Below are 22,968 nucleotides of genomic sequence, written 5' to 3' on the forward strand. Positions count from 1 at the left end.
GAGGAGGCTCATCACTCCTTGAAGGCAGGAATAAGCAGCTTGGCTATGATCAAAGAACAAATCCTCATTCAAATCCAGAGTCCCTGCACCTCAAACCTGAGCTCAATCCTCTGCTCTCCGGCTTATAAATGAGGAGCCCATATATCCAGCTGAAAAATGTAGTGCTCTTTGGGGGGCAGCATGGCTGCTGGTTGTCCATGTGCCCTGCAAAGCAGAGGTATGTGATGTTTGGGGACCTAATGGATGCTATATTCATTGTTACTATGGGTGGGAACTCAATCCCCATGATTTGAGCAACCTCCGGCTGTTTGCCCTGGGAGCCAGAAGGAAGCTCAGAAGGCATGAGGGATGGGATGTCAGGGGCTGGTATGGATGGGACGTAATTCTCAGTGGGACATGACAGGCCTTGTCATGCTTTGAAAGGATCCTTCTGGCACCTGTGAGCTGTGGGTTGATGGACAGACCCCATGCCATGGCTGTCTCATGGCTGGCAGTAGTGACTGAGCCGTATGAGGCTTCTGGAAACCCTGGCTCCAAGCCTGGAGGGGCTGTTGGAGACAACATTTCTGGGTGACGCGGGGACTTACCCACCACTTCAAGCCAGGGGATCTGCTACTGTGAATTGTTCATGGACTAACCTCCCACCCTGTAATGCTCCAGATTATGGGGTACATGCCTTAGACACACCAGCTCAAAGAAGATTTTTCATGTTTGGCTCTTTCCGGCCCATGGTACACTCCGCTAGAGTATTAATAAGGGTTAAAATCTTGATCAATTTTAACTCAAGGGGAGAAATCCTGTTTGGCTCTTACTCTATCCCCAGGAGACTGAGCCAGATGCCTATTAAATACCTATTACTACCTATGTAATTACAGTTCATATTGCCTACTTAAATGCCTTCTGTCATCTGATTTATATGATTGGGCTAATCATTCTTCCTTTTTCCACCTGTTCTTTTGCATTCCAGAGCACCACTAAGGAGGCTGCAAGCTTTGCTGGAGAAACGGCTGCAGAACACTGCAAAACAGCCCTGCGTCTGCAAGTGACAAGCAGTTTTAATGTGCTCGGTGGCCTACATTCAAACCTGGGCTTGAGGAGCCCCGCTCCTCCTGAAGCCAAAGTTCAGTGTAATGGAAAACTTTGCTAAGGTGTGTTGACAAAGGAATCCTGTCCCTGCAACTTGGCTGGGACTCAAGAGGTACTGAAGTCCAGTGGGCAATGGCATAGTCTCTTGCACAAAGAAGCAAGCGGGCTGGAAAGCTCCTTTTACAGTCCAAACGGATGTTTCCCCAGGCTCGTAAAATACACAGTTTAAGTAGTAGCTATGTTTCTGAGGCTGGTCCCACACCTGCAACAACCTTGTAAATGGCGCTGGGATATATGGCTTTAAGACGCCTTGTAAAAAGTAAGATCAACACAAGATTTACACAGTTTTATGGAATTGTTTTATAAGCTATTTTGACAATGAATCCTGCTATCAAAATCACCTCTGGTGTTAATCATGGAGGAAGCATTTAGCAAGAGCCAACAAAGATTATTTTAAACCCCTTTCCCAATTAGCTGTGGAGCTGAGCAGGTTAGCCCCCGAGAGTGGGCCAACACACATGCCGCAGCAAGTACAGGAGTCTGGGTTTGTGGGGCAGGGCTTTAAGTTGTGGGGCTGGATGTGTGCTGGGATGTTGCACCCTGCTCAGCTAGCGATGGGGACTGGGCAGGAAATAGAGAGGTGAAGCCAGAGATCTTCCTTGGCCTCACCATGCCCCTGCCCAGAGACTGGGAGACTTCTGCATGTGAGCCTGTGCAGGCAAGGGGACCAGGAGAGGATACTTCGTGCAAGCCAAGACCATGCAACATGTCTCTGGGGTAAGTGGGGGGTTGGTGTTGGAGAGCAGGGGCAGTTTTTATAGCTAGTTCTGGGATCAATGGTTTCAATGTTTCTTGCCAAGCTGGGCGAAATAACTGCTAAGTCCCTCTGGTGAAAGGAGCAAATATATCATATGCATCACCTTAGATCGGGAGAGTTTCCTGTAGAGGTGTATGCCAGCATGCAAATTCCTGTGTATTTGCATCCTACTAGCTGCAGGAGGCAGTGGCCACGGCTGGCATCCAAGAGATGGTTGGAAGTGCTTATAGCCAAAACAGCTAAGCCACAGCAAACGAAGTCAGACTCACTGGGGGCTGCAGAGCTGGGGAGTCGCACGGGGTCTCCTGGAGTCCAGCCCACTCTTCCTGCCTCAATTAGTAATGTCAACGCTCTTAAAAATCACACCTTGATTTCATGTTCAGGTGTGTCCCAGCACCAGCATAAGCATGTTGCATGTACTCCTTGATTAAACAGCCATGGGAAGTGTGGGGGCATTTCAAATCTCCAAATCTCCTTTCTTTAGTGCTGGGCTTGGCATGGTGCATCCCCCTGGTCTGAGCAGAGGACAATTGCTTGCCAGATTCCTGTGGAAAATTTTTAAATGAAAGAAAATAGGAGAGAGTCAGAGGAGGGCGATAAATAAAACTTATTTCAGCCTGTTTCAGCAACATACAGACCAAAAAAGATGTGCTCTCTTTCCTCAGATGTTTCTAGCTGAAACCATCCCAGAAGTGCTCTGCAAAGAGGCAGATAGGAGCCTAAAGAGGATACTCCTAGTAAAAATAAGAGAAAATTTTAACTCCATCACATCTTTTGTGTGATCAGCAGTCTTCATTTTGTTGTTGTTAAGGGACAGGTTTCCCGACATGTCTGTGCCTGGTCTCTCTGGGTCTTGCAGGAGGCCAATACAATGATTTATGCCAACTTATCACAAGATGTACCCCCTCTGCTTATGGCTGGTGGTTCAGTGAGGAGCTGCTTGTGCAGCCTGGACTTAGTGAGTTTGGGCCCTGGCCTAAATGTACAGTTTCAGGAGTGGCTAAGGTCGGTCAAAGTTGGTGCTGCTGAAGGGCTCTGGTGCCACCTTTCCATTTCCTTGCTGTTGCAGAGAAGCCAGGGATGCATGTCAGGGAGAAGCGTGTGGAGAGACAGGATCACACAGGACCACAGTGGGGGACAGGCGCTGTAGAAAGCCCAGATCAGGATGGTTCCCCTTGCAATGCCGCAGTCTTTGTCCCTCTCTGTGACACCAAGTGCCAGACCCTGCTCAAGGGATGTGTGTGGGCCAGGCTGACTGGCTGTCCCTGCCACGGGGACCATGGGGAGCCAGCAGCTGTGGCAGAGGTGGCCCCTGTGGGACCACGAGTCCCACTGCCAGCACCTGGGCGTCAGCAGTGTTTCGTGCCCTCTTCACGATTGCTGGGAGCTGTGTGGGGGAAGGCCAGCAAGGAGTTACTTGTAGAGTGGAAACCAGTAACACTGGCAGTGGAAGAGGTGGAGCTGGCCCCTTCCCAGGTTGACCCTTCCCAGGTGCAGCAGGATCTTGGTCCTACGCTGGCGAGAGCCTCCAAGGGCCCCAGGCACAGGACACAGCCTGGCCTGGCCCCGGTGGTCAGTGGCACTCTCGTGTGAAGCAATGGGTAATGGGGTTTTCATTAACAGCTGTCACAAGCCACAGACTAACCCGAGCCTCACCACTCACTGCCAGTGATTTAATGCATCTTCCCAGCTGGTCCAGGCAGTTTACCTCTTTCAAGGGACTCTTCTCTCAATTCCCTTAAAAATCCTGGTGCTGAGTCTGAATTCAGGCACATTAACCAAGAGCTCTGACTCTTTACTGTGTTTGTGCCCTCACTCTTCGCCTTCCCTGTCAGATCTCAAAAAGTTAGGATCGTACTGGGATTTGCTTCAAGCTCTCAGGACATTCCTGCTTTCCTTGCAGTTTGACATGTGAGCAGGCCAACAGCTGTGCTGGGTCAGACCCAGGTCCAGCAGTCCTGTGTGCAGATCTCCTGCAGCAGCCACAGGCGGATGCCTTGGAGAAAGCAACAGCAAGGCCAGCACGCCGTATTTCCCCGAGCACTTTCCCAGAATGACTGTCTGCAGCACAGGGGATTTCCTGACACTGCTGCGGTGGGTCTGCTGAGTAGTCCCCAGTGGAGCTGTTTTGCAGGTACTTGTACAGTATTTCCTTGGACCCAGGGAGACTTTCTGCACCCCAACAGCCTCTGCCAAGGGACTCCACAGGTCCTTTCTGCTCAGGAAGAGCCACCTCTGCTTTCTCTGCGAACCTGACTCCTAGCAGCTTCATTTGGTAGCTGTAACTCTTGCACTGGAAGAGAGCAAACAGCTGCTCCCTGTCAGGTTTCTCATAACAACTCAGGATTTTGTAGACCTCTGCCTCCCCTCCTCCAAGCTGTTTCTCTTCTATGTATTTAGAAATCCAAACTAAATGCAAAAGGGACATAATAGCTCATGTCTGTATTTCCAATTGCTCCGCAGTCTGAAGGTGCCAGGAGAGAACGGCTGCAGGCTGAATTAGGTGCGCACTTTGCGTTTTGGCCTCCTCTGCTCGATTTGGCCCAGTGTGCCTACTCTTTATGCTCAGGCAGTCCTCCGTCCTCTGCAGGCCTGGAATGCTGAGCACATGGCGTAACTGTGCAGTGCTTCTTTGCAGTATGTGATTTGGCCACGAGATGTCTCTTCAAGCCCTACTCAAGTCCAGGCTGATAAGCACGGGACCCACGCTGGATCAAAAGCCGTGCAAAGCTCTTGGGGCAAACCATTCGGACCATCCCTGGTAAACATGCCCTGCTGCGATTTGTTGAGCAAAGCAGTATGTGTAGGCAGAGGTGATACCATTTATCAGACCAGCAGGTATAGGTGGGAGGGGAAAAAAAGAAACAGCTAAGCTTTCAAGCACACAAGACCTTCTTTACCCCCAAAATACAAACCGCCAACTTCAAACTAAATCTTAGCTGTCAACAATCACTCTGTGTCTAACTAGATTTTGTTAATTATTTCGATTCATGGAAAGAAAAGGCCAATTGGTACCTGTGGAGAAAAAAAAAGGATGTTAGCAAGGAGAGAAGAAAATTAGTAAGATTGTTGACTCCTGTCACAAAGAGAGAGAACAAGAGGAGAAAAAAGATATGGATGATTACTGGCTGTGAGATGATGAAAGGTTTACTGCTGCTGGTTTTAGGGAAATAAATGTGCCATAAAATCTAGTGACTCTGTCAGTTCCAGCAGCCAGCAGATTTGGAAATTTAAGTTTATCTTTCAAAGCTATTTCATAAGTTTCCCATGTGGCTTTGGACCAGAAAGTCAGGGATGGAGTGATTGTTTTGTAAAAAATGTTCTTCTATTGGCAACTGAGTGCATCAGATGCATGGTAATACCATGTAACATTAAAATAATTTTCAGGAGACTGTCTCTAGCATCATGAATTGACAACAAGTTCCCAGCTCAAAATTAACACTTACAAAAAGCTTGTCTGTTGCTCTGAATGCTACGAAATGACCATTTTATGGCAGAGAAAGTGCTAGTGGTGATGCCAGAAAAAATATTCAGCATCCAGTCCCTCTCTTTAACTGGTAACTGTCCCAGCACAGGACCAGAACCATTTCTGCAAATAAGTGGCAAAATGTTTGTTTGATCTGGTAGCTGGGGCCCTTTGTTGGGAGCTCACAATGTATAAAAAAGAAGAAGAAGAAAAGATCTGGCTGTAATGCAGCTAGAATGAATGCTTTTCTTGCCTGCCGACCAGAGCAGATTATAGTTCACCTGCTGTGAACTAATCTCCCAGGGAGAGGGTCAGTTGTTTGGATAGTGTTGCTAATGGAAGGCAAAACCTTTCTGCACGTTCCCTCCTTCAGCGCTCTGTCTGTTTAGAAGATGAGTCAGTCCTGGGTTATTCATCAACTTGGTTCGGGGCTATCCACCCAAGTTCACAAGTACCTCTAAAGCGCTTTACAATTACAGGAAATTATGCTTAGGAGCTAATGTTAAAACACAGCTATCTTCTCACTTCTCAGGCATGAGAGGCAGAACGTCAGATTCGTGGCCCGCATTATTTCATTGTGCTGGAGAGACTACGTGGGTGGAATTTATGCCCTACCTGAGCACTTCACTTTGTGGATCTGAGCTCTTCTCTGATGCCGAGGGTTTTTTTTTTTCTGGGGGGGAGCCTGGGAAGGAAGTGAGTCAGTGCCTTGGGAAGCCTTTCTGGTGATTTCAGCTGACTTTGAACCAGGCTCTTGGCTTGCTGCAGAAGGCAAAATCAGAGCCGTGCTGTGGGCATGTGGCCTTGCAGCCCATCTGGCCAACCGGGGTGCAGTGGGACGTGTCTCACTGGCAGCCCCATGCTGCCAGAGAGGACGGTGACAGTCCCTCTCTGGGTCTGTGGCCCTAGCTGCTGTACTTCACATCCTTCCTCCATGTCTCTCATCCTCAGCCCTGAGCCCCTCTACACTCCAGAGGAGGTAGGTGAGGGGGAGGGCAGGTGGGTACTTGCATGGGCAAGCATCATTTCTTGGTGTCTTCACATGGCTGTGCCATAGCCCTACTCATGTAGGACTGGCGAGTATGCAGGATTCAACCATGAGACTTCCAAAGTCCGGGGCAGGAGACTCTCTCCATGCTCCATCAATTGCTCCGATGCATCTCCGGTTCATCCTGTGGACTCTCCTTGAGGGCCAGATCCTCAGCTCCACCTTTGATTGGGTTTGGGGCAGATTCAGCGGTAGGATCTGCCCCAAAGGTTTGTTGACATTTGAAAACCATGCTCTGTGAATCACCCATCTGCAAGCAGGGAAGTAGCATTTGGTTGGTTTCTTATTTTTGTATTATTTGCTATGGGGGTTTTGGATCAAAGTCAATATATGCACACATGAATGTTAGTGACTCACATTTTTGTCTCAGAGACAGACCCTCTGTTTAGACAGTGATTTTTAACCACACTTTAACCCACATAGTCCTTAGGAAATGGCAATTTGAAATCCTCTGTATGTTCTTTTTAACTGCTTGATGGTTTGTGCCACTAAATTGCAATGAGAGGCATTTAGAAAAGGAGTATTCATGACTTGCAAGAAGTAGTTAAAATGACAAAAACGTTGAAAAACAAAATTTGTAATACTTTTCTTTTTAGCGCTCTCTTTTCTTTCTGCTGCTGGACTATGAAACACCAGTGCTACTAGCCAAGAGCTCTTACAAGGGTGATTTGCCAGTATCACGTTCCCCCACCTTTGACTGCCCAGTTGAAATGCTCTAGATGACCATCTACATCTGGGTCCACTTGTGTTAGCCCTGGGCTCACAGTCAAAACCAGGCTCAAAAATCATATCTCCGGATGTTTTTACCTCTTTCCTGTACACTCTGACCTGCAGAGATATACCAAGGTATTTAGTGCTCTAGAAAAATGAAGCTTTCCACCTTCCCTAACAAAACCAGATTATCAATGGGATTTTGTTGTTGTTGCTGTTGTCTTTTCTTTCCAAATGACTGAGAGTTATTTTCAATTCAAAACATTTTCACTGGGGAATTTATGGCCATGGGCAACCATCTGTTCTTTTAAGGATGTATGAAAGATGTGTATTTTGTTCTTGTGCAGCCATTGAGTGAGCTCTTTATTTTATTGCCTTCCTTTTAATCTACCTTACTCCTTGAGACACACATCTGCAGTGGATGGTAGTTGTTTGGTCATCTGAGACCACTGGCCTTATGATTAACGTGTTTCTGTCCTAACAAAATGATAATGAATTTTATCTCCTGTAGCTTCTCTCTCCTTAACCTTGCAATGTTTCCATAATTTGCTGTTTGACTTAGTAGCACAATTTTGTGTGTAAATCTCTTCTCCTGGGAGTGTAAGAAAACATCTTCTGTAAATCTTCCTTATGTGGAGAGACAGTTGCAGTAATTTTTTTATTAATATTATTCATTACATACATGACAGTGCAAGCCATGGATGAGGTCCTGATCAACCACACAGAGATCTGAAGGCAAAAAAAAAGAGATAAAGAAATAGTGGAGGAGTCACCTGCTTGCATAGCAAACAGGGAAACTGAGGCACAAGTGCACCATGTCCTACACTGCCTGCGATACAGCTGGAAATCTGGAATTACACCTATAATATCTTCTTTACCGGGCCAGTGCTTTAAATGTCAACATTTTATTTCCCTTCCAATGTGATTAAATTTTTAATGTCTGGCACCTTTGTGTAATCCCTTTATAGCCCTTCAAACTGTCAGACCATTTTAATGCTTGCTGTTCTCATGGTTGTCACAGGAACACGACAATGCTAAAATCTCAAAACATGCAGCAAGTCTCTCTCTGTCTGTACTGGGGTTTAGGGAAAAGATCGCAATTCCAGTAATGTTATGGTGTTCTTTGTGCCTGGTTGAGGTGTTGCTGTCATCAGAGTCACGTACACGTGCCCCAAGTCCTTTGCTGCTGTGGGTGCTCTATGTTAATGTTATGTCAATGTTTATGTGGTACTTTTATGTTAATTCTGAGCTAATAATGATGAGATCCACATCCCGTGGAAGCAGGGCAAAGCTAATCCTGAAAGCATAGACTTAAACAGGTGTCTTTGCATTGGCTTCAATAGGGCTTTATGTCAAACCACTGGAGCACAATGTTAAATTCAGGACTTCTGTACTGATAAACAATAAGTATTGCTGGAATATAGCCACATAAACCCTCAAACAACACTAAAAGCTGTCCTTTTTGACAACAAAAAGCTTTAATTTCTATAACCATCTGTAGATGGCACTATGGCAGTAGAAGTTTTACAAGCAGAAATGTTAAGGAAAGCGGGCCAGGAGTCTGGAGGCTGCTGGGTTCTGCCCTCTGCTAGGTTTTCCTAGTAAGATCTGAGCTGAAAAGGAAAGAAATTGTATCATTTTTCCCGTGCTCCATAAGATATCAATCAGAGCAAGTCAACTCATTTTTTATCAGGAAATAAAATGGGTTTTATGATCCAGAGGAGATTCACTTCTTATAGCATCTCCACGTACATGCAGTGCCCTGCTTTGTAGGTGGGATTAATGCACAGATGGATCAGTTATGCCTTCATCATCCTTGCACAGTTTTCCAAGGACTTTTCCCAACTAGGAAGGGTTCATTTTTGTATACTTCCCACAGCACATCAGGTTTTATTATTTTGCTGATATCTTCAATCAGGTGCTTCTCTGTGACTTTCCCATTTAAACTATCAGAGTGTAGAGATATCCCTGAGGCTGGAATTCCCCATCATTAAAAACTGGCTTCACTAGGGTCTCTTGTGGAAAAAAATATTCTTCTTCAGGACAAAAAGTTGGGTGGCAATCATGCTAATGGAGTGTTTAAAAACCTAAGATACCACAATACTACAAGGGCTAACAATAAGAGGATGACAGTGTAACAGGGAGTGTACAAATACCGGGGTGGTATTGCATTTTCACTTTATATATTGTTTTATGTGATTGCAGCATTGTTATTGTATCTATCAGAAAATCACTTGTTCTCCTGCCAGAGCAACGCTAATGTTCTGTGAGTTCAGACTAGCTTTATTGTCTTGCTTTTCAAATGCTGTTTGATTTTCAGTAATTAGGCTCAAGAGATACTCTCCCCCTCCCCAAATGAATTGTTTTCTTTCTTTCCCAGTAACTAAGAAAAAAAGGACAATCTTAATTTATGGCTGTTCGTTTCAGTACTGGATGTAGCAAGAAGCCAATGCACCCCCCCATCTTTGGGCAGACAAGCAGACCTGTTGTGGTGTATTTGTTGTCTTGGGCCAGTGACATAATGTGCTTAAGAGCTTCAGGACTCTTCGCTGCAACAGCAGAGCTGGACTAAGCTTCAGGGGGTCCTGCAACCCTGTGATGGGCTTTGGTGTGCTGAACTCCAAGACCTTCACACAGCCTAATTTTAGGAATCTAACTGAAGCATATCCATCAGTGTCCTCATGTAATTAATAGAGACAAGTAGGTGCTTCCGGACAGTGGCTGAAAACATTCAGGTTGAGGTAAAGATGGCTTGACCCCCTCCTTAGGTTTAGATCCTCCTAGACTACCTCAGTGCCTCTACTCCCTTGCATTTTACTGGGAGTTAGGGACCTGCATCCATCAGAAGAGATAAGCCTAGGTCAGGGATGTTTGTGTCTATAAACTTAACTTCAGCTGAGCCATCAAGGTGCCTTAAAAAGCCAGAAGCCGAATGCTGAAGTTGGTGTGAAACCTATGACTAGTAGAGTGAAGAAGCAGGAATATTTCTTTATAGGTAATATTAAGGAAAGATATAAACTCCTTAAGTTCTAGGACTTTTCTTTCCATGAAGTTTGTGATTTTAGATTTAAAAATGCATTTTCTTTCCATAGTGAAACACAAAATCTCGCAGCTTCCCTTTGCAGATGTGTTACTTGAATTTCCTGAGGAGAATGCAGTTCTCCAGTCCGTTTTGGCAGTGTTGCATTTCTGATGGTCATTTGCCGCTTCAGAGGAACGGCGCTTCTGCTGCAGAGCTGAGGGAAATTAAGAAGACAGCCCCAAACAATTGCACAGCATGGACAATGCATATGTGGAAGTAGCTGACATTGTGGTTTTGTGTCCTTGAAAGCCCCTGGCTGGTCCCCAAAACTGCCCTGCTCCGGACCTTGCCACCTGTTTGGAGCTGTGCTGACAGCTGTCGCTGTAGTACCTCTTTGTGCATGAGAGTTAAGGTTTAGGGGTACCTCAGAATTTGCTCTCATGGAGTGCCCTAGAGCCCCCCAAATGCCCTGCTCTCTCCCTGCCATTTACATTCATCCCCTCACTGCTCCTGCTCCAAAACCTCTGGAGGGCATCACCCCAGGGCAGGTCTCAGGACCAGTGAAGGCATCTGCTTATCTTTACCTGTGCTGCAGCCTCGGTGCAACCATATTCTCCATGTCTAAAGCTAAATGTGTTATCCTTTGCAGAGCTGGCCTGCTAGAGCCATCTACCAGGTCCTGGGCAACGCAAGTGCCTTGTGCAAAGCAAGAGTGAAGTCTCTCGAAGGTTACAGTGTGACTTCAGCCTCAGATCATCTGCGGCAACTCCGCTGAAAACTGCCATGAGACTCGCTCTTCTTTAGCTAATCTCTGGGGAGCTGATGAACTGTGCCTTACAAGAGGACACATGAACCAAGTGTCGCACAAAAATTAATTGCACCTTCCTACTGATGGCCTTTTGTCTGCACATTGTAAGTATGCAGTAGCTTCAGGCAACCGGCCACAATGGAGCTATTATTATTATTATTAGGTAACTGTCGTGCTGTAAGACAATCTGTTCTTCACTTCCGCTGAGCGGTTACTGTTGGGGATGTAAGTAAAATGTTATGGCGATCAATACATTAGGGGGCATTTCCATTAAGTGATGAGTGAAACCGAAGGAGGAAATTATGCTTTGTACTAAAAATCCATTTAGCCATTAGATCACAGTATCAGGAGCATAAAAGAAGGGTTATTTTAGCTTTCAGCTGTCCAGAAAATGCCAGTTGGAAGACAACAGGAGGCTCCCTTTCACAATCTAAGAGCCCTTTCTTCCCTGGATGAAGGGAGCATTTCTGACTCTGGCTTCCTGCTGCTTGTGTGTGTTTCATTCTTACTGCTCTGAACTGAATTTCTCTAGTCAAAAGGTCGAAAACAAATCTAATTGCACATGAGATAAATAAAGTCTGGCTGTACATCAGTGCAGTATTTATCCAGAATAGTTTTGAAGCACTCATTTGTTGCTTTTGCTGTAAGCTAAAGCAATTTCACTTCATCACCTAAGTTCCGTCCTCACACAAAGCACACCATTTATAGGGAAAATTAGTATCATGCCAATCACTGATAGCCAAAAGGGTAAACACCTTGCCACAAGCCATTGTGCAAATCACGTCTGGGTCTAACCTGCTCCAACCCCAGCTGAAGACACAAGCAAGTGGGAAGGGAAAAGCTGGTATCTGCTGTCCAACTCCTGCTGTAGTCTGCACTATTATAGTGCAAGTGAAAAATATGAGCTGCACATGTTAAAAACTACACGCAGGGCAGAGCACTGGAGATCCAAGCTTATTAACTGGGTTGGTGATTCATGGGCTTTGCTGGCCTCCTTGGCACCCACCGCTCACTTTCTCCCACAGCCAACGATCCAAATTACCTAGCGGCCTCTGGTACAACATCTCTCTTGCTCTTGTGCCACGGCCCTGTGCAGGAACAGTTCTTGATCTGCCTTTCAGCAACGTGTCTAAAGAGTAGCAGTTCGACTACCCTTGTATGTGAATTAGACCTGAAGATTAGACCTGCAGTTTTGGGGTGGAGAATCAATTTCCTATTATTTTTGCAAAGGGCTCCAGGACTGGGATGGCCCTTCACATAGCCATCAGCTCTAGACCTAGCATGAATGCCTCTCCAAGCCAACCCTATCTCTGATGCCAAAATGCATTTATGTGAGGGTACTTCGCCTACAGCGCAGAGCTGCACGGTATAGTCCTTAATCTAGAAGCAGGGTGATTTAACCAAGGACCAATTAAACTTCTTTTTGGATGGCAATACCTGACAGCAATTATGGATCCAATGTAAAACTTCTAAGCAAATGCTCTTAGGGATGTTGAAATATTTCCCAGTGCATTTTTGAAATTGCACTATTCCTGATGGCTGTGTTTGTTGTGTGAGGCTTTCTTCACTTGCTCATCTTGTAATAGAGCACTTGATGCCTAGCTTATGAGTCTTCCCTTAAAAGTCTAAGAGCTGACTGGTGGCAGCATGAGTATTTCAACAGAGGCTAAGAAGACTCATGTCCTAATCTGCTTTCAAGCTCTCTTAGTTGCTAACACATTTCCTAACATAAAGATATTTCACATTAAGTATTCAATATACACTGGCACCACTGGTTCTCAATTTAAACTGTAACCATTTCTGCTCAGTGGATCCCACTTTCTGCTTTATGTGCTCTGGTGTCTTTGAGGTAAAAGAAGGGGCCACCTATTGCTCATAGGGAGCTGGCCCACAAGGTAGGAGTGAATCAGCAGATCCCAGGACACCCATTCTCATGTGCTTGAGATATTTCCAGGCTCAGCAGGAGGGACTCACCAGGACCAGGGGTCCACCACACTCTGTGGAGTTTGCGGTCCGTCACCTCAGGAGCTCATCCCATTTCACACACTCAAGAAAGCGCTCCTTTTCCATGGCAGTGTCGCCAGGACTAATTGGGTAATGATGTTGCTGGGGTGTGTTTTCCTTCCCTGAATATAGTTAAACAATCATTGCTTTTCATTTCCATAGTCTGGAACCACCACCACATCCCTCCACTGACTGTGGTTTTGGCAGCTGAGAGACTTTTCATTTGTTTTTAAAAACACCACCTCCTTTTTTTTCTTACCTCTCTTCCATTGCCATATTCTAGCTGCCAGCATCAATGAGACAAGTCAAGATGAGCCATTCAATTCAGAGCGAGAGACAGAGAGCTGTTTGCAAACGAAGCTTTCAATCTTCATTCATGGAAAGGGCCATATTCCCATGTAAGTGAAACACAAAAGTTTGGGGTCCAGCAAACTGATGATGTAGACCCAGCCAGGAAACTGTTTTTTTTCCATAAAAATCCCTTCCCTCTTCCTTGCATATGTCAATAAGACAATAATGAGGTTTTGCGGCAAAATTTTTCCATCCTCTCTGGTCAGAATTTCAGGTGCGGATGCAGTGCCCCACACCATCTGTGGAACCTTCTGCTACAAAATTTTCTGAATAAGATGTGCATCCTCTCGGTTTTGTAAGATTTTCAGCCCTCCAAGCCCAGTCTGGATGATGTTTGGCACTCTCTCAGCCTCTCCTTATTGGAATCAGGGTCAGCAGGCTTGAGCTGAGTATGGTCACACTTCACTTTCACCTTCCCTAGAGGAGGTCTGACCCACCTTGGCTTTGCAAAACACCCAGCTTTTTAAAGGAATCTGTTGCTAATAAATTCATTCATCCCCATGGCAGTTACTTTGCAGAGCTGGGCACTATCTTTCATCTGTTCTTTGAGCCCACCAGCAAAGAACATAGTCCCTCCTAAAGCAAACACGTTTCAGTGTGGATACCAAGCAGATGAAACAGCAGACTTTATTGGCATGGATGAGGTTATTGCTTGAGAAAAGATTGCAGGACTGGACCCCTAAGGAGTGAAATCAGAGTAGAAGAAGAAGCTGACAGGATGTTATGTGTATTCTGCAATTCCACTGTGTCCACTACCTGCTATATGGCCTGCTTATATTTTGCCCTTGCTTTTTTATTAAACAATCCATATGTTTTCAGCTCAGAAATAGGTTTCTTTTGAAGTTTAAAAGCAGTTAGGTCATAGCTGAAACAGCTGTTCAAGAACCACCCAGGCAAGAAGTGATTTGCGGAGCTGCATTTTCAGTGCTCTGCTGGTATTGCAGAGCAGGGTGTTCCTAGGTGGGGGTAGTGGGGTGTGTGTGTGTGCGTGTGTGTGTGTGTGTGTGTGTCCTAGCACAGTTGGGAAGCACGACTGGCTGAAATGCTGCTCCAGCCTGTGGCTATGCATGCGGTTCACCCACGGACATGTCAGTGTCCAAGTGCCAGGCGCAGAGTGGATGCCGCCTCCCTGCTGCCCCATGGCCAGGAGGGAGACACCAGACCATGATTCTGACCTCTTTCAGGATGGGAGGAACTGGCCCATTTAATCATTTTATGGACCTTACAACACTGTTTCAATACAAGCTCACACCCCTAGAACCTCTACAACCATGCCTTAAGGGAATTTAGGAGTGGGGTTTGATCTTGGGCCAAAACCTGTTGCTTATCCAGTTAAGTGAAGTCAGTTCTGCTTCTCCTGTATACGTCTGCCCTGCTGTTTCGCTGCCACTACTGGGCCAGGTTCTTGCTGTACAGCATTAGCTGTGTCACTCTAATGGCTGCAGCCCTCCTCATCTTTCAACGCTGGGTCCTACTTACAATCCCTGTTTTCTAAAATAAACCACAAGCTGATGACCTCTGGCATTTGTTGTGTATGCTGCAAGATGTGAATAACAGCATAAATGCGTTCCTGTCAGTCTGCTTATGGCCATTTCTCATAATATCTTGGAACAGCACAAAGACCACACTGAATATGAAATTTTCATGATTAACCAATGGTTTCCAATGCTGTGATTATGGTTTAACCAAAGATTATTACTTCGTGCAGACCAGCACTTCTGTATCATCATCATCAAATTATCGCATTGCAATGACATTTTTGCGCCACACAGCAACTGCATTCAAGACAATGTTTGCTAACAGAGGGAAATGAGTTGACGTCTTAAGCAATCTAAAATATGGAAGCATTTTATTTTATTGATTTTGGTAGAGCCCATCCGTTAACAATCTTTCATAATAGCAGGACTTATTAGCTCAGAAGGAAGACGTACCTAAAGGACCCTTGTTGTAGAGGTCTGTACAAAAGCTAAGTAAGATCCAATTCCTGTCCTCAGGGATCACAACAAACAAATGAACGAGGCTGCTAGGAGAGTGGGGAAGTGCAAGACAACAGTGAAGCAGTACTATCCACAGTGTAAGCAATATTTTCATCTGCAATAGAAATGCTTTTTTTCCCCACTCATTGATACTTAAGCATTTCTTCTGTTTATTAATGAAAAGAGAAGAGATATTATTGCTTTGGCAGTACAAAAAAAACAGAAAAAAACAATTAAAATTGAATTGTTTCAGGTAAGATTATTTCTTTTGTACAAAGCCAAACTCTATTGTTGTTATTCCCATTCGGAACCCTTAGGTCCATGTAACTGACTAAAAAGTGTATTTGAAACACAATGTCATTCCAAGTCAAAGTTAAAAAATTAAACTTTTCTGTCTCCTGAGGGACCACCTAAGTTCGCTTGATTTTACTTTTTTTTTTTTTTTGGCACAAAAATGTCAGCCAAGTTTAGGGGCATTCAGTGGATGTCTCAGCATCACTTAGTCATGCAATTTCCACCAAAATATTTTGCGTGGAAGACGATGCTGGAATGTAATTGCAGAACATCATCAGTCTTGCCATGTCCAGCTCTGGGCAGATGCTGCAGTGAAGTGTTTTAAGTGGGGATTACAGCTCATTTTGCGCCTGGTCCACTGCCTAGCAAGTTCTGCTATAACACATCCCAGCCGCATCAGAGATATTTTGCATGGTGACGCTGAACAGTGGAGCTGCAGGAACACGGAATATGAGTCAGCCATGGCTGTTCTTCTTCTTCTTCTTCTTCTTTTTTAATGATTTTGAAGTTGGCCATCCTGCATAGGAGGCAAAAAGTGAAATGTCTTTGCAAATATTACACATAAATGTATTCACAGAGCAGAAGCTGGCTGGAACAAAGCACAGCAGCACCTGTTCAAATGCATGACAACAAGCCACATAAGCTAGAGATACTGGGCTAAGGGGCGAATCAGTCTGCAGGCACCATTTAGGGAAAGGACGCTTTGGCAATCAGCTTTCAGGCAGCAAATGTTAGGTGAACGGGATCCCACCTTGGGTGTTTTTGAAAAGGGAAAATGAGGAGGCAGTGGACTGCCTGCATGAGCTTCATGCTTTTCAAAGCATTTCATCCCTTGCGTTTGGAGATGCCCATGAGCATGCAATGCTTGAGTGGACTATGCGACAGGAACCAGACCCAGGTTGAACCGCTTGGCTGGTATTACCCAGAAAGACCAATCCAGAGCTGCTGTCAGGTCAGTCTTGTCTGAGGTAAGATTTTTTTAGGGCATTCCTTTTTTTGTTCTAATCCTCTAGGTTATTCCTAAATTTGTTTTGGGGGGCAATTTTCACATACTCTGCCTTTATGGAAATGGCTTCTTTAAGCACTAAATAAAAATGATGCCCTTTGGTGCTTTTAATTCACTGTCTTTGCAGCAATTGGTGCCAAAAAAGGAGCCAGGGGAGCCCTTATAAAGCTCTATTAATTGAAATAAATGAGCCATGCTTCTGAGAACAGTGTTGCATAGAGGAAGGGCTGCCTTTTCAGTCTTGCTCCTGTAACTGTCCCCTGTGATTTCATGCATGTCATAAAATCCGCTGTCCACCTCATTTTCCCACCTTATTAAGATGGGACTGAGGTTGTTTCCTTACCTGACACCTCTGAGTGTTGTGATGATTAAGTCAGTGTTTCAGACGTGCTTGGAAGAACCAGAATTTTATTTTTAAAGCTGGAGCAAGCTATAGCCTTTCCCAGAGTGTCATTTATGAGCATACTTTCATTAGCCCCTTAGTTTTTTGTCCTTTGTTATGAGTCTGGAAAAAATATGTTGAAAAATCATTTAACTGGGACCTCTGGGAGAAATCAAACTTCTTGCAGAGTGGGAGCTTTGGGAGAGCACAGAGCTGCCAGGTCACCTCCCTGAACCCACGAGACAGCAGTGGAAAGCTCCCATTGGCTTTAGGCTAGACTTAAATGCTCTTGATTTTTAGGCTTATTTTCCCAACTCTTTCATTTGTATCTCTAGGCTCAGAGACAAGGGGGAGGTGAGAAGGGCACATGGAGAAGTACATGGCTGCTCCCTTCCTGCTCCCTGCTTTCCAAAGATGATTTCCATCCATCCAACTTTTTTCCCAGATACAGTATCATTTGCCTCTGTGACTAATCTCTGGGCAGGAGAGAAAAATTATTTTGAAAGTTCAAGAGAAACATAAACCAGCACATTTGTGAGTGTTTTTCTCCTCTTCCCTTCCTCTGAATGACTTGGGTTTTATTATCGTGCTTGACCGCATGCTGAGATAGGTACTTTCCTTTCAAGCAGAGCCTGTTGCTGGCAGCATGCTACAGAGGCCCCAAACCTGGTATACATTTTTGCCTTCATATTTCAGTCTTCCATTAACACCAATGCTTTAGCCTTTTTGTTTTCCCCCTTAGAGTAATTGGTTTTTGGATAGTGACAGCCCTGGAAGGTTGAGGCCTCAGGGAAAGGGTAGGTAAGCATTATGAAAAGAAACCAGCCAGGTCCCAGATTTTTCCTGTCCCCACATGAGTCATGATCTCACTTCATATGTCTTTTTGCTGGCCAGCTCAGCCACAAGAAGGGACCCAGGGGTTGGTGTGTCACCATCAAATCCACAGTGATGGGGAATCAAGCCTCATCGGATCTCAGCCCCAGGCTGTGCCTTCTCACCAGGAGCAACATATCTCCACCCCAAATCTGTCCTCCCACACGGGCTCAGCACTGGAAGACTGGACTCAAAGCTTGGGCATAAGCAAGGCAAAGAAAACGTTTGGCTCTTCACGTACTGTCTGCATCTCCCTTGGCGGAAAAGGCAGCAGGTGGGATAGTGTCATTGTGTGGGTTGTATCCTGCCCTCAGGGCCACGTTTGGCCCATACATCGTCAAAGAATATAACCAGCATTTTCCATAGGACGTCTATACAACTGTGACTATTGTGATTGCTGCGCACACATTATCTGAACTAACGTCTCTTCAAGAGGCTGCCTCTGGTTGAGAGGTGGTATCGTAGACTCTGTCCATTTTTGGTCTGGACTGTTGCTAAGAGAAAACCAATCCCTGGCAAATTCTTTGACGTGCTTGCTTCCTACAATCTGAATTAAGACAGTTTGTTCAAGAAAGACTGGTAGATTTGTGTTTCTGTCTTTTCCCCTTTTAAGAGTCCTTTTTGCCAATGTGAAATAGAGGACGATAACGCTCCCATTAAAAATGAGGTGAATGCTCAGGCTAACTTGAGTGGGTGGAAAGGACTTCACACAGGATGAAGCTGGGGATGAACCTGCCCTTGCCAAAATAAACAGCTGCAGGATCTATAGAAAGAAAAAGGACCCTACTGTAATGCTGTTCAAATAATTCAGCCACATAGAGCTAGTTTGGGCTCTGTATCCATCATGTTATAATTAAAACCAATGGATTTCATAAGAAGAAAGAAAAGGTGCATCATAAGTCATGCAAGAGGACTGAAGCTCTCCATAACTGATACCGTTAGGACAATAAATAGATATTCCTCAGGACAATAAAGATACTAGGCCTGTGCAAATCAAAGCAGAAAGCTCCCACTTTCCTTCCTACATCTGTCTTTCATTTGCTTTGCCTCTATCTGCCTGTTGTTGATGTTTTCTCACATTATCTTGGTCTCTTTGTTCGAACAGCATTTCATTCCAAGAAGCCAGGGAACTCCAGGTGTGAATGAGGGCTGTTAGCATGAACTCACTCTCTCTGCTATTATTGTTATCATTCCTCTGAAAATCAGCTCAATAGTGGTTTGGCTGTGTATAATTTGTTCTGCTGTTTTAATCTTATCCATATTAAATGTGAAAATGGAATAAAGTGAAGCGCTTTGGATGATGGCTTGCATCCAAAGATGCGGCCTAACCTAATGGAGCTCTGGCATGCTTCGGAGGAAGGTGTTCGAGTCTTTGCAGGGTTGGGGCCCGCCACGCAGGTGCTTTTGATGTTCAGGACCTGCTGCAAAGCCCACTGCAGTCAGCAGAAGGCCTTCTACTGTGCATCGGCTTAAACGCCAACCAAAACTGCACCCAGAGTACAGTTTAACAGGTGTTAAACCTGTGGAGATGGCAGAATAGTTTGTTAGTTAAACTTGGCCTCTGGGATGGGCTGTTAGGTAGGCACAGGTTAATTAGAGGGTGCACCTGCTAGGGATTTGAGTCCTGACTCTTTTCTTACATCCACAAAAGTATGACAGGGAATGCCAGGACTCTGGTCTTGATATCTGTCCCACCATCCTGCAGTCCTGGCATTTGGCCCTCACACTGTGGTGATCTTGAGGCCTTCAAGCACTGACACAACATGATTTGTGGTGTCAGCTGTCTGTGTAGGCATAACACGCGTGACAGCCAGACACCTCTTTGGTCCACTGTGCAGGTGGGGCAGGACTGCACATGTCTGCTTTACTTCAGCTACCTGCCCTTGCAAAACGCAGGGCCTGAGACTCACTCAGTAAATGTACAGGGAGATATTAAAAGGCTCAAATTTGTAGTGAGATGAACTGTCTGTTAAAAAAGCTAATACAGAATTTATAATCCTCAATAAAATGTTTCAGTGTTTTACATGTTAAGACCCCAGTGAAATTAAGTAATCATATTCCCACCATCCAGCTATTTAGTAATCTAAACACATACTCTTTTTTCCATTACTATTGTTTCCATTACTGGCAGCAGACTTGCGGGTGTCTGCTTATTTTTGTCTTTGGACTTCCTCTGTGATTTTTGGAGTTCCTCTGGCTCCACCTCTATGTCCAGCTGGGCACTGATCTTTAAATATATTTCTAAACAGTCCCCCACTCCAATCTAGCCCCTGGACATGCTACTGAGCCCCTTTGTGTGTCTGGGTTAGCTGGGCAGGTCTTTGGGAAGATCCTCGGGGAGGTCTGGAGCTAGAGGCACAGACTGCCATACTTTCAAGCTAAACTCTGACTTTACCCCAGCTTGGTATGACATATTTAGTCCCTCCACAAATGAGGCACAATAGAAACATGGCTAACTTGATTTAGTAGTGATTAAATTCACAGTAAATTATGTGCTTTCCTTTAGATGTGCTGCCTCTAAATCATTTGTCCGTAAGCCATATTATAGCCTCATTTCTAAAACAATGATAGTTGTGTGGTTGTGGCATACTGGAACTGCTCCTTGGCTAGCAGTTTTTGAAAGTGCCCACATGGGGTTGGAGGTCTCAAAGATAATAATTTCTAGGTGTTTCATGAGAACGGGCAACAGGCAATAGGTAACAGGGAAGCTCTATTAGTACCTCGCTCAGGGAGAGCAGTCATTAATAGACATTGGCAAATCTGCAGTGAGGTGAAGGGAAGAGACAAATGCTAAAAAGCAACTTCATTAGTTTTGCTGCTTACAGCACAACATGCTTAAAAAAAAATCCCACAAAATGAGATGTTGTGGCAAAAGAGGAAGACACACAGAAACCCTGTGCTTGAGGTCTCTGCTTAAAAGTGACCTCCTGCCACCAAGAGAAAAGCTCTTCTGAGAATTTTTTTCCTCCATTTAAATGCTTCTCAGAAAGAGAGAACCAAGAATGATCTGAATTTGAATCTAAGCCCAAACAGATCAAAAGAAAAAAAAGAAGAAAATGGCAGTAGACTTCAGCACTGAGCTTCTCTGTAGACCCCAGCCATCCTAACCTGAGCCGAGGGCACATGCAGGACAGTGCTGCAAACCTTTGCTGAGGGGCATCTGCCTGTGGCCCACAGGCCCTTGGGGACCCCCTGATTCATTGTAAGGAGTCTGCAGCAGTTAGGTACATGGCAACTCAACCCAGGGGTCTGCACCCTGAGTGGGAAATTATGACCTGTTCACAAACAGCAAAGGTTGGAAATCACTGAGCAGAACGAAATATGGAGTCAAAGAGCACACTGAGGATTTGCTTAGCTAAATATTCCTTCAGAAGTGTTCAGCTTGGGAAGCACTTCTGGGTGGCACTCAAGCGATCTGGGAACCAAAGTGTCCCGGAAAGCACTGATTCCAAAAAGGAGGTAGGCTGCTGGAAGGCAATGCACATACTAAACTATTCTACAGGAAACCCAAACTTCTCTCATGAACTTTTCTCATCAGTGCTTCCCCTCTTTCCAGTGCAAATCTATAAACAGGAGAATCTCAAGCTAGAGCGAAAGGCTGTAATTAAAGCCTTGGAGTATAGATGGAGGTCAAGGGAAGGAGAAGCTTAAGCAAACGGCACCTCTGAGCCAATATCTGGCTGTGCTGACTGAAGGTTTATATAGTTTTCAGACCTGTGGCTGAACAGGACCCTTAAGAGCAAAAGGACTTGGCAGACTGGGGCTGGTTAGGGATAGCCAATAGTGCAAGACTGACTGGGGCAGGGAGCATGGGGGTATGGCTGGGACCACAGTGGGACCACATGGACTCATGGGGGATTCCCTGGGCTGGCTGTGAGTCTCGAGAGGCAGCTTTGACAGTCTGGTTGGCATTTCATAAGCTAGGTTATTTTTACCTTGTTGAGAGGTCCTTCTCTGTGTTGCAGCATCAATTGCTTCCTGTGCTAGGGTTAGCTCATTTCAAACTAGCTCAAGTGTGTGTACCTCACACTGCATTTCCTGTGGTGGCTATTTCTAAAACAGCCTCACTGGTGGAGGCCTCTCAAAATAGTGTGTTAAAGAGCAAATGATTTAGCACATAATTAAGAAGCAAACAATGATCCTGTGATCAGCAAGAAGTCTGCAATGTCAGCTAGAAGGCAGGATTTGGATGTGCGAAAGAGCAACATGCCAAGAAAAATGAGTAAGTTGCTGAGTCTCTGTATCTTGGTGCAGAGAGGTAGCTTCTGCTCCATCCCCAAGGGAGCCACAGTTCCAGGGTTATTTGCCAGCTGCAAAAGAGAGCAACAGCAACAGCAGTGGCTCAAAAGACACCAACTGTTTGCAATGGAGAAAAGCACTTTCCATTGCCCCCAGAAGTGAATGTAGATGCTTCAGCTGGACTTTTCCACATGCACTAGCTAGTTCAAGAAGGGTAGGTTTCTGCAGCAGCCTTTGCAGGCTCTGAGTGCCCCTTGCCCCATATAAGACCTTATTCTGCATTTCCCAGGGGCAGTGTGTGAGGATTAATAGCACTGACAGTAACTAATGTAACTGGTGTACTCCATGGCTTGCAGTGTTTTACAACTGTGAGTATCCAGGCAAATGGATTTAGTATTGAGGGAAGGGAGTCATTAAAAGGAAAGAGCTCAGCTCTGCTTTCACTCAGACTGACAAAGATCCGTTGGCTCTGCAGAAAATATCTGTGTGTTGCAGAGATTGTCAGAGCTTTTCTGTTTCTTGCTGCTTGGGAAGGGGGGGCTTGAATCAATTTGTGGCACAGAGCAGGCTACTGAAACAGGGGCCTGATTCAACACTGCTAAGCTTTGCCAGGCTGGCACTGACATGGTCTACAGCCCTGTGGAGCACTTTCCTGCTGTTCATGCCCTTGTCCTGCCTCGTCCTGCAGGCCTGATGCCTCCCCAGCTGCTCTTCCCACTATGGTCTCACCATCACCACTTCTGGCCCAGAGGCATTGCCTTTACCGTTACACTACTAGTAGCATTACCATAGCATTAGCACTGCCTTGCCCTAGGCAGCATACGTATAAGAGGACCTTAAGAAACACCCAGACCAATCTCTCAGCCTCAGGTTCATCCATATATG

At 45.3% G+C, this 22,968-nt stretch overlaps 1 protein-coding gene and 1 long non-coding RNA gene across 2 annotated transcripts in view; one reads left to right on the forward strand and one right to left on the reverse strand.

The window, feature by feature from the left end:
* The first annotated feature begins 6,078 nt into the window (after positions 1-6,078).
* Positions 6,079-14,240, forward strand: LOC135329053 (uncharacterized). Its single transcript, XR_010390253.1, has 3 exons — positions 6,079-6,348; positions 10,800-11,062; positions 13,246-14,240. It is a non-coding gene; the product is annotated as an uncharacterized LOC135329053 (long non-coding RNA).
* Positions 14,241-15,705: 1,465 nt separating this feature from the next.
* TRABD2B (TraB domain containing 2B) overlaps positions 15,706-22,968 on the reverse strand; it is a 315,314-nt gene continuing 308,051 nt past the window's right edge. Inside the window, exon 7 of the mRNA XM_064516186.1 lies at positions 15,706-16,100. Within this exon, the coding sequence (XP_064372256.1) occupies positions 15,980-16,100 (121 nt within the window). The 3' untranslated portion in view covers positions 15,706-15,979. The remainder of the gene's footprint in view (positions 16,101-22,968) is intronic.

Source organism: Dromaius novaehollandiae, chromosome 8 (genome assembly GCF_036370855.1).
Source record: "Dromaius novaehollandiae isolate bDroNov1 chromosome 8, bDroNov1.hap1, whole genome shotgun sequence".
Classification (NCBI taxonomy): Eukaryota; Metazoa; Chordata; class Aves; order Casuariiformes; family Dromaiidae; genus Dromaius; species Dromaius novaehollandiae.